Source organism: Phacochoerus africanus, chromosome 1 (genome assembly GCF_016906955.1).
Source record: "Phacochoerus africanus isolate WHEZ1 chromosome 1, ROS_Pafr_v1, whole genome shotgun sequence".
Classification (NCBI taxonomy): Eukaryota; Metazoa; Chordata; class Mammalia; order Artiodactyla; family Suidae; genus Phacochoerus; species Phacochoerus africanus.
Window position 1 is genome coordinate 242,574,846 of NC_062544.1, and position 12,429 is coordinate 242,587,274.

Sequence of the window (12,429 nt, forward strand, 5' to 3'; positions counted from 1 at the left end):
TGAAGAAAAACAAGTTAAAATCAGAAGAAGATTTCCTATTATGAAGTACTATTTTCTATGTAGTACTATACTCTCTGTGAAGTAATTAAAATAAATGTTACTTTTTTAAGTATCTAAAGTTAATAAACTTTTTAAATAAAGGAATTATTTACCAACTAATTGGTAGAGGCAAAAAAAAACAAACAAAAAAAAAACAACAAAAAAACAAAAAGAACCCTACACTGAAAACTCAGGTTTCCTCAAAAACAAAAACACTTCACATTTCCCCAGAGAATTTAATGCAGGATACCACAAACATGCCACTTCTTCTCCAAATTGGTTCTCAAATCTGAAGCAATCTTTGCTTTCTACCTCAAAGGTCCTCTGGATCTATATTATTTAAATGGGTCTTCAATCTATTAAAGCACTCACTGAAAAACAAATATCTAGAACAAATCTCCTCTGGTTCTTATCCAAGGGATATAATATTTGTTCCCACAACAGCATGAAAGAATTAGCATGAGAAAATTAAAACCTCATCTGGCATTCATTACATGCCATTTCAAGCCAGGAGATCATAATGACAAAAGGGCATTTAGTGAAGTGATCCTGTTTGTAAGTTTCAGACTCCAGAAATGAGTCACATTGATCTTAAATGAAGGGGTTCTAGCCATACTAGAAGTTTAAATGAATTCATTTTAACACCACCATGCAAATCTTGAGAGGGCATAACATATTTGGATCCTAGAAACCTGACAGCTGTCAATCTAAGTGAGCACTTGTTTGCACATACCAAAAAATATCTTATTATAACTGCTTGTAAAACAAATGGATCAACTGTTAGGTCTGTTACTTAAAATAAATTTATTTAATAAGTATTTATTGATCTTTATGCCCAGCATCATACTTGGCCTTGAAGAAATAATTTGAATAATAAAAAAACCCCTGCCCTTGAGGAGTCCAGAATCCCACTGGAGAGGCAGCTATATTTCATGATATAATAAGTATGATTATAGACACGTTAATTGACAAAGTATTGTGTAAACACTGGGGACAAGAACAATTGGGTAAAGAGTAGAATCTTCATAGGGGAGGTGACTTTTGAGCTGGTTCTTAAAAGAATTAATTAGTCATTAAACCTAAGATGCAGAAGGGCAGAGTAAAACAGGACATTAAAAACAGAGAGAAGGCCCAGGGTCATGAAGGATCTGAAGCATTTGAGAAATAATGTGAGGTATGATCATACTTTTTTTTAAATTAGGAAGTATATTTAAATTATGTAAAATTTGCAATCCAGCCCATGTAACATTTGGATTTCTAATCATTATTTGTTATAAAAAATATAACCATCCAGTTAACAAACATTCACATACTTACTTATAATAGTGTTCCCAGAGATTTCTGTATCTTCCTTGGCCTGACATGTCAAACACAGTAAAAGACAAACTACAAAACAGAACAAAACAAATAAAACAAAAAATCATGGCTACATTATAAGCTACTAAAAGTGTAACTTTTACTTAATATTTTATATTGTTCTCAATCAGAGAAATCACTCAATTTGGTCCAGCTTTCAATACAAATACCATAGAATGAATTTATTGAATATAAATATGATTTTACAATGAGTAACATATCATAAAAATATTTTGCGAGAGAGGTTATCAGAGTTTATATAAATTCTAAATTCTGAAGCATAATCCAGACATTGTGGTACTAATATTTTAACACTTATGGACTTCTGAAACAACAAATTACTTTTTCTAAGAGTTGGAGGAATGTCTAGGTAGATCTAATACCATTTTTCACTCACAACTTAATCACAAGTATAATAAAATGAATTACCTGGATGATTTGAATTTCTCTATGCTGAATCCTATCGTTGGGACTATATCTTGAGACTGAGCCTTTAAGTGAAAAGACAAAGTTTAGAAACTTGCAATTACCAAAGATGAATTTTTTCCTCAGGTTAAAAAAAAAAATCCAGATATTCCAATTCCAAAATCTACCACTAGGGTGATGGAAGAATTAAATAAAATTATAATTTTTGCAATGAGATCTCTGTGTGTAAATTCTTTATAGAAGTTTAAGATTTACTAACTATGAATTTACATAATGTGTATGTCTTAATTCATATTTTGTGGCTTGTTGCAAGTTATCATGAACTTTAAGTTGTTTGATAAGTCACCTTGAAGTCAAATGTAGGACTTTCTAATCTTTTATACTTACTGAGTTTATATTTGCTACAGAGGACTGTCCTCATGTCTGGATGGTGAATATACATGGTGCCTACTCTCATGGAATTTAAAATCTAGAAGAGTTAAATAGCAATAAACAACTAAGTTACAAGTGAAGACAATTTTGTGCAATGCTGAGTGCAACAGAAAGTGACTGAGGCTGGGAGGCAATGGGGCAGAGGAGGATTAGTATAGGAATAGCTGCTTTGATGAGGTGACAGCTCACCCAGGAGTAAATTGGAAGAAGGGGAAAAGCTATGACAAGACCTTAGCAAAGAATATTTCAGTCAAAGGAATTAGCCAGGGCAACGTCAAAAAGACAAGGAGGAACTCACCACTCAGGCCTGTATGTCTAAAAGACACTGAGCAAGGGAAAGAGCTATCTGTAACCAAGTAAGAGGGGCAGGGCCTTGAAGGCTAAGGTGGGAATTGTGTGGAAAAGAGACTGCAAGGGGGCAAGAGCACATTGGGAGACCTGCTGACAAGTCCCACAGGCAAGTAAAATGTCTTAAACCAACAAGTTAACTCATCAAATGGCTCATAAAATACTTCTACTATCAAAACTGTTTCTCCTTTTGAATAAAAATCCATCCACACTTTCTGATCCAGATGCCTCGGAGTTATTCTTCACTCCTTCCTTTTTTACTTTACCTACATAACTATTCTTTAGGCTTTATTGGTTCTATTTCACTAACTCAGGCCTTTCTCATTTCTTGCTTCAAATTACTACAACAGCCTCCTGATTACTCCTAATTGCTAATATATGCCCTTAAACAAGTTAACTTGTCTAATCCAAATTTTTCTCAAATGTGAAGTACATTATTATTATCCTTAACTTATAATGTTATTGTGAGAATTAAATGAGTTAATGCTGATGCAAAATGCTCAACATAGTGTCTAATCCACAGTAAACACTCAGCAAATGTTTGCTATTATTAGAATTACACTTTCACTCATTTCAGTCTCGTTTCCAATTTTATCCATACTGCCAAAAGTGCAACTTCAAAAAAAACAACAACAAAAAAAACAAACCCTTTCAGTTCATCTAGTTGCCTTTATGTAAAAACAGGAAAAGCAGAGGGAAAATTGTTGCCTCACATCACTATGTTCACTTTCGTAGTCTACTCCTGAAAATTTAAAATTCATCTGGAAAGACAAAAGCTGAAAATTCACTCTAGCTTGGTCACCTTAATAGTAATGTGCTGGTGAAAAGGCTTACCAGAGATGCCCCAGTTTTATCTTTCTGAAATGTGTTTATTCAGCTTTTCCTTCACTCCTGTGAGCTGCTTAATATTCTTCAAAAAAAAAATCTTTTTGTTTATGTTAGATTTCCTGCTACTCAGATTCCTGCCTCATACCTTAGGAGTCTTTCACTGTACAACAAACTTTGGAATAGAATTTTCTAATTGTTTTTTCTTTCTTTTTTTTTTTTAATGGCCGCACCTGTGGCATATGGACGTTCCTGGGCAGGGGTTGAATCTGAGCAGCAGCTGCAACTTATGCCACGGCTGTGCCTTATGCCACAGCTGTGCCAATGCCAGATCTTTTAGCCCACTGTGTTAGGCCACGGATTCAACCTACCCTCTGCAACGACCTAAATCACTGCAGTTGGATTCTTAACCCACTGTGCCACAGTGGGAACTCCAAGAATTTCCTAATTTTTGTTGCCCCAAAATATAACACTGTTTTGATTTTATGGATTTTCATGTGCCAATTGTGATAAAATCATCAGCTATTATTATTAAGAGAAATATAACAATAATACAAAGTGAGGAGGTTAAAAGTTTAAAGTAATCTCTGGAAATATACCTCAAATGAGTATCCTTGTCTTCACTGAACTGTAATTAGAAATTGGCCTAGCCTCTCCACAATCACCCAGCTTCTTCACAAACTCTTTTTGTTTCCAGAGAAGCTCTCCTTTAACTTGCTGCTTTAATAGGGATAAAATTAATCAACTTTCTTTCCCCCACCCTCACTTCTAAAGTTCTAGTGGACAATAATTGAAAAGACTGAACTCCACAAATTAATCAGGATAAGACAAGATATGTCAGTTGGTACATCCAGACTCAAGAAGAACTTATTTTCCTCTAAAGAATTCCAGACTAGTCTCTGCCATTCATTTTCCTTTGCTCTTTCCAGGAACAAACACATTTGGTAATTCTCTAAATTGGACAGGGAATGCTTACAAAGGAAGCAAAGAGTGCAGGAATCATTACCTAAGTGGAATAAACCAATTGAAATCGCCCTGGAATAGAGCAATATCAATAAGACTAGAACATGATTTCTGAGAGAGAGATCCTACTTAGTTTCATTAAGTCTGATAGAAATGATATCCTTGGTGCTATCAATCACCACTCCCTGCCCAAAAATGAAAATTAAAAAAAAAAATCACTCAGTCCATTTGTCTAAAAATAGACATTTAAGTACCAAACAATATTCTAGGTACTTGGGATTTGATACTGAATAAGATCTATGCTTTTATGGAATTTAATAATGAGAAAAAAATTAATAAACAACTTACCAACTGAATATGCAAGACAATTTCAGATTGTTTTAAATGTTAAGAATATAACACCGGTTGATGTAATAGAATGAGAGCATTCATGTTGGGGAATGGGACACAAGTGGGAATTTTAAAAGAAAGGTGTTTATAGAGAACATTTCTTAACAAAATGACAGCTAAGGCCACATTCTTGAAGAGTTATTGGGTTAAAAATGTACCTCCTTTCTTTCCCTATTCATTCGTTTAAGAAACATTAGCAACCTCAGTATATTAACAATACATGAACATTTAGGAAGTATCTAGTTATCTAGAAACTGATTTTATCAACAAAAAAATAAGAGATTTCACTGTAAAATAAGATTTGCAATTTCTTTTCAAGACATTTCCTAATAGAGCATTATGGATTTCTATGATTCTCTTTAATTCATTAAAAATAACTTTTCTCATAGTGGATATAAGCTCACAAGAGATTCTTCCAGGGTTCAAAAGTAGGGAGGAAAGCAAATGCTATATCTGCACCTGAATGACAGAGGTTCTGGGGCTTTTAAGAAGTCCCATTTCAAGTGTTCTCTTGGCTATTACCACCATGTTGTTTTTATTTTTATTTATTTATTTTTTAAGTAAAGCAACTTACTCTGCCCTCAGGATGTAGAGGTCAATTGTCTGAGGAGAAAGGATATCTGCCTAAAGAGTTAAGGCTCAGGAAGTAATGTAAAAAATCAGGTGATCCCCTTAAAAATAGCCCTGGGGCTGGTTTAGGCTAGTTTCATAATTCACTAGAGTTAACAGAGAGTCAGGGATGATGGAAAGCAAAAGAAAATTAATTAAAAGGTCTTAGCTATTGGCTGTGTACCCAGGTTTCCCTGAGGGCTCTCTTTGACTAGTGCGTATCTTAGACAGGGTCAACAGGTCTTTCACCAGACTAGTTTGGCATTGGGATATTAGAATATTTCAAGACAAGAGACTGAGCTCATGCTGTCTCCTTCCCCTTCTGCCCCAAATAAATGACTAGTAATGTTTAGAGAAGAAAGTTGTTCCCATCCATACTAAGGAAGATTATTCCTATGATAATAATTATATCTTGGGACAGAAGGTCAGTATACTGTTGGGGATTGTGGAAGAGAATGTAATTTCTGTTTTGTTCTTTGAATGATATTTCTGCCAATTTGAGTACAGTACACACTGGAGGTGATGGGAGGGTTGTTTCCTCTTTGGGGCTATTAACTGTAGCTATGGTTTTAATCATTTTGTATTGAGATTACTTTTACAAAAAAATATTTTTTTAGGGTATTCCCTGATGTGAAGATAAATGGAAATATCTCCTATAGAACAGGATCTTACCTAAAGAACTTCCTTATACTCATTGCTAATGGCCCTACCTGCAGAAGTGCAGGTCATCAGCCATTTTCTTAAGAATTAGCCCAGGTTGATCTGCTGATAGCTGATCTTGGAACTAATTATGAACCTAGGCATAAATGGGTATGGTTCTACTTTTACCATATGTCACCTGTTCTCTAAATTCAATTCTGGACCCTATTCAATTGGGTAGGATGCTATATTTATTCCTCTTTATAGGGGGAAAAAAGACTTTCATCTTCTCAGTTTGTGAAATGGAATTAAGCATCCCTGATTCTGCCTCTCTCTGTATCTTTCTCATTTGAGAGCCACATGCTTATCGAAACCATGCATTCTTATCTGTTTTCAGCCATGCAGTAAAGCTAGAAGAGTATGATCTTTCCTCAAGAAGGAAAACTTGAATTTGGGGATGCTAATCACAACTCAAGAGAGTGGAGCAAATACTCTGGTCAAACCTAAACCTTGCCCGGCAAAATCAACTTTTTCAATAAAACTGCTATTTTCATCTTTGCCCAACTTAAGCATGTATCTCTCAGCTGATTTTCAATTCAGCTGGGGAGCCCCTTAACATCTAAATTACATTCCAAATTCATTTGCAGCTTCTTATCCTGGCTGCTTCAAACTAATTCCTATCGGAAGATATATCAGCAGCTAGTTGTTTTCACATTGCAAACTTATCCATGCTAAAGAAGGGAATGACCAGAAGAAAAGAAATAATGTCACTTTTGTAATTCCAAAGCAATCTCAAACTGAACAGAAGTAAAACTGAAGCTGTTGGGAGAAAACAAGTAGTAAGTCTTCTTCTGAAGCACTGTGTGGGAGCAATGAAGTCCACCTTTAATTACCATATTTAGGAGCAATACTTCCCATTCTCCAGCCACTCAGCCTTAAATGACAAAGTCACTTTGTTTGCTACTACTGATATGCATACCATACTCTTGGTAAACTGTCTAATTATCCATAGAACCTATAAAAATGATTCACCTTTCCCTTTATTTTGTTCCTCTTGTAAAGAAGGAGCCAAAAAGAAGGAAATGCTACCTGAAAGTAACTGCTAATTTGTGAATCTCTTTTGAGAAGAAAAGACATTTGGAAAATATTCCAGTTTAAATAATCAACATTTACCTACAAACCTGCATAAAATACACTGCAAATTATGGCTGGCTGATACCTGTTACTTTGAGGTACCCCAAGGTTAACAAATTTCATAACATGATAATGAAGTTATAATGGCAAACAAAGTAAGTCTCGATTAACTTTCTTTAGCAGAAAATACATAGCGTCTAATAAACATACTTACATTTGAAGGTTTAAGTTTATTAATGATTGTTGTTTTGCCGCTATTATCCAGCCCAAGGCACAAAACATGAACCTCCTTCTTCTTTAGGCCAAGCAGGCCTGAAAGTCTGTCTAGCAATCCCATGAGTCAAGTATTTACAAATCAGCTGCAAGTCAGGATTAAAAAAAAGATTTATTAACCCAGGCACATTAATTATGGAAAACATGGGCATACTTATCAAACAATTTCATAATTTAAAGACAGTGATATTATGAAAATCATGTCAATGTAGCTTTGCATTTAGTAAACAGAGTTTAAGCTGATTACCAGAAAGGAGTCTTAACTGAAATGCAGATTGGTAGCTAATAACACCTGGCAACACAGAATAATGCCCTTGAAATAACTGTAGATTTCTCATTGTAGCTTAAATGACTTAAAAAGAAAATTAGGTTAAATTCATGTGGAATTTGAATTTAAATTCATGTTAGTATCATGTGGAGTCTGCCATTTGTGATACTTGAGAGTATCTGCAGCCTTTTCTGGAAATCTGAAAAAATGTATGGGCAATGGTGCTCAGGTAGAGCATGATATGCTGAGGCTTGGAAAGTAGAAGGAAGATCAGATAACAGAGAACAGTGAGATCTTAATTTTTCCTTAGTCCTTACATATATCTTTGTAAGTCATCACAAATCCATCTGGGAAGAAGGTTATATATAAAATATACACATACTTTTTTTTTTTTTTTTTGCTTTTTAGGGCCACACATGTGGTATATGGAAGTTCCCAGGCTAGGGGTCGAATTGGAGCTGCAGTTGTTGGCCTACACCACAGCTACAGTAACACAGGATCCAAGCCTTATCTGTGATCTACACCACAGCTCACCGCAATGCCAGATACTGGGCGAGGCCAGGAATTGAACCCCCATCCTAGTGGTTACTAGTCAGGTTCATTATCTCTGAGCAACAACGGGAACTCCCCCCACCCCCACAAACACAATTTTATTGCTCCTCAATAAATATCTGTTTCTTTGAAAAAAAACTTATCTGAAATATCCTGTTAAGTATAATTTTAAAAGAACTTTTACTAGCGTACTAGTAAAGAGAACAAATGTAAATACCAATCTTACATTTTAATCTCATTTTCTTAAATACTATAAAAGTTTCTTTGTTAACCTGTCTCTGAAGTGTTAACTCGTTTATCAGTTATTTCTTTGAGGAAAAAAAATTCTTCCAATGCACCTTCAAAAAAACTCCATCAGTAATCCAATATGTAAGTATTTTGATGTCAAATAAAACTGCTAATGACTTATTGTTGACTATGTGATAACTTTATGGCTATTCATATCCTTTAAGATGCTATTAGATTTATACTTCGGGTCTCCAAAAGAAATTTTCCAAAGGTGCTTCCTTTGGGTCCATCACCATGCCTCACCCCCAAAAATATTTCTATGTTGTGGGAGAAAAGAGATCCCTTTTGCCAACCCTCATTTGTTGCAGGGACCGCTAAAGGAGTAACTACAGCACACCTGTATTCCAAACATTTCCTATTGCTCCCCAAACCATCATTTTCAAACTTCTCTAAATATTAAATCTCATTTAATTGATTTATTCTCATCTTCATCTAAGGTTCCAGAAGATGATCATCTTACAACTTCTTCAATATTTTTTATTTTTTTATCTTTTTAGGGCCACACCCGCGGCATATAGAAGTTCCCAGGCTAGGGGTCCGTAAACAGAGCTGTAGCTGCCAGCCTACACCACGGCCACAGCAACACCAGATCTGAGCCACGTCCGTGACCTACACCACACACCACAGCAATGCCGGATCCTTAACCCACTGAGCAAGGCCAGGGATCGAACCTGCATCCTCGTGGATACTAGTCGGGTTTGTTAACTCTGAGCCACGATGGGAGCGCCATCCTTCAGTATTTTTTATTCCATAGCAACCAGGCAAGACTATCTTGAAGGATACAAAGATGCAGCAACTTAACAAATAAGAAGCATCCAAGACAACTGCATCTGAAAGAAGGCAGCATCATCATTTTTGCTTAGATCTCTTCAGAGATAATTACGCATAGAAATTTCAAAACTGAATTCCAGTGATATGCAGAAGAAAGAAGGTGCAGTGCCCCACCCAAGCATGGGGCCATAGTTGCCCTACCCAAGGGATGGGTTTGATTTCAGGTACTCTATTTGTGTCCCTCGAATTGACTTTTCTCCTTGTGTTGAAGATTCAAATCTCACTAAATCCATTTTTTTTGAATCTCGGCTTAAGGATAGGCATTTGTAGAATCTAGTTTAAGTTAGCCTTCTGATATCATGAAACAATTCACAGAGGTCATTTTAATTCAAAGTAAACTTGCTATTACTTAGTTATTAATTGTATTAAGCGTACTGACATAGGCTTATATATCGTTTTCCAATTTTCATACAATTTTGAACAGTTTTTAGAAAATACAACCACTTTTTATATTATTCCCCTCTTGGAATCTACTACAAAGCATAGACCATTCAAAGATTGACACTGAATATTTGTTTTTTCAAGAACTTTGGATTGTGATTTTCCATCCCCTTTCCATGGATTATCCAAAACCTGATGCTTGTTACTGAAATACTTTGGGACATACAATTTAAAAGAGAAGCCAGTTGTTCTAAAAGATATAATTACAATTAAGGAAGTTGCTTTATAAACAACTATCATAAATGCCTTATATATGCTTCTATTTCTTAGTAATTATACATTTTTATAAACTTACTTTTTACATGCATAAAAGACGGAAATAAAAGACAACGGTTTAAGTCACTCAACATTCATTTACCATGTCCTAAGTGCATAGGCGGAGATACAACTCAAGTTTCAACTCCTTATTCCTACAACCAAGGATTCTCAACCCTGGCTGCACAGTGGAATCAGCTAATTGGATTAGTATTTCTGAAGATGTTATCAGGGCATCTGTATTTTAAAAAGCTACACAGTATAGCTATACAGTGTAGCTATACAGTCACTATTGAGAACTTTTAGAATAAAGTATAAACTTTCACGCATAGCTTTTAAAGCTGTTCACATTTTGACTCCAATCTATCTTTCCAGTTTATCTTGTTTTCCTCTTTCCGCACACCAGCCAAATTCTCTTGGCTGTTATCTGAGAAAACAACTTTCTAAATGATTTGTTTTAATTGTTGCCAGAAAAGTCCTCAATAATCAGGATGTTATCCACAGTTAAGAGCTCGGAAGGCACGCTACAGAGAGAGAGGTCGAGCAAAGAAAACACCACCAATGGTATTTTGTAAACCTTAAAAATGTTTCTACAGTGAATTATAGCACTCTAACTACTCCAAACAAACGTTTTTATTCAGTTTTCAGTTTTTGATGGAATTTCAATTACTCCACACACCAAATAAAAACGCCCATCTGATCAAACAAAATTCACCCAAAGCAATTCAATGAGTTTTCTGGGGGCCCTAGCCCACTTCTTTTTTACTTCTCACACATTAGAAACAACTACACGGAGTGAAAAACATGGGAAAGAGCAATTCTAAAATTGGCGGCTGGGACTGTGGGTTGGCGCTGCACACAACTGGCGGGGACGGGTGGGAGATACCTGGTCTTGGAGGTTAGTCCTGCAGGCCCCGGAGTCGCAGAAGAACAGGAAGGGACGCACACGCTCGTATCCGTTCTGGGATGGAAATTTGGTGCGGACGTCCCTCAGCCCTCCTCTCTAAGCCTCCATAGGAAGAAGGATCCCTGGTCTTGAGGAAAGCCGCCTCCACAAGTTGGGTGAAGAGGTTGCTGCTGCTACAATCCAAACATCAGTGGCTGGGCAGGCGTTTGGGTGTGCGGCGTTCCCCTGGCAACGGAAGGTTCTTCCGGTCCGGAGCCACGCCTCCTCAGAGGTTTTAGCGCGTCAAGCCGCCTGGCTCTGATTGTGGGATTGAAAAGCTCCCCAAGATGCTTGAGGCACAGCGAGAAGTATTAAAGAAACGTGAGCAGGGTGACGGGGTAAACTGCCGGCTTCCAGCAAATAGCCGTGCAATCCGTCATGGAGCATGATGGGAGTTGTAGGCGCGCGCACAGCCTGCTGGGAAGTATTTGGCGTGAAATTTTGCTGCGGGGCGTTTCTCTCCGCCTGGGTTTCCCTGCCTTCTAGGGCCTGCACACGGAGACCTGCGCTCACTGTGGCGCCTCGAGCACTGAGAAGCCTGAGTCGACGTCGGGCACGTGCTCAGCATTGTGGCAACCACTGCAGGACCCGATTGCGCGCTCCAGGGCGACATGTGCGCATGGGCTGCCTGGTTGTGCGTCGCGTCTGCCTTCCAGGCTGTAAGACCTCAGGCTGGAGCCCTGCAGAAGCAAAACCGTTAATGTTGGTAGGGAGAGGAGGGAAACTCAGGCATTATTCGGCAGAGGAAGTATGCCTGTAACCAGGTTTCTTAGCCGTCTTATCTCCTGAAGAGATTTCCGCGGGGCATAATCTTCCTTGATTAGATTGCAGTCCCCAGAATCCAATTGGCAGGTGGTCAGGAGAGGAATCAAGTCTGAATGCTTCAAGTTAGCAACTTTCTTAAATTGTTCCGGGGTTTTACAGTATTGGTAAACGATTCATTTACTTTGTTAGCTATGACTGTGAGATTATATCCCCCCTCCAACTACCCAGGTGTTGTGTTTACTACCCTACCCATTGGGTCTGTTAATTGTTATGGCCTATTAAATGGGTTGGGAAAGCTGAAAAAAAAAAAAAGACTAGAAGGAATTATATAAAAGTAATCATGGGGGGAAATTTGCATGATCATGGGGTGCTTTTTCTTTTATTCTTCAAACTTGTAGATGTAGGTTCTTTTATTTTTATTTATTTATTTTTCTTTGGCCGCCCCAGAGCATATGTAGTTCCCAGGCCAGGTTCAGATCCCTGCCGCAGTTGGCGCCTAAACCACATGTGCAGCAACACTGGATCCTTAATCTGTGCCAGGCCAGGGATGGAACCTGCGTCCCAGTGCTCCCAAGACGCGGATACCTTTGTGCCACAGTGGGAACTTCTGGGTTCTTTTATTTATATAACGAAAAAAAAAAAGAAGCTT

The 12,429-nt window shown here is 37.3% G+C and overlaps 1 protein-coding gene across 2 annotated transcripts in view; it reads right to left on the bottom strand.

The window, feature by feature from the left end:
- ARL6 (ADP ribosylation factor like GTPase 6) overlaps positions 1-11,332 on the bottom strand; it is a 45,452-nt gene extending 34,120 nt beyond the window's left edge. Inside the window, exons 1-4 of one of the 2 annotated variants that reach the window (XM_047794243.1) lie at positions 10,956-11,324; positions 7,376-7,520; positions 1,825-1,886; positions 1,357-1,425 (exon numbers count right to left, since the gene is read on the bottom strand). In XM_047794243.1, coding sequence (XP_047650199.1) covers positions 1,357-1,425; positions 1,825-1,886; positions 7,376-7,498 — 254 coding nt within the window. In that variant the 5' untranslated portion in view covers positions 7,499-7,520; positions 10,956-11,324. Of the gene's footprint in view, positions 1-1,356; positions 1,426-1,824; positions 1,887-7,375; positions 7,521-10,955 lie in introns of both variants that reach the window. The other variant, XM_047794251.1, reaches the window with a different exon arrangement.
- Between the last annotated feature and the right edge of the window lie 1,097 nt (positions 11,333-12,429).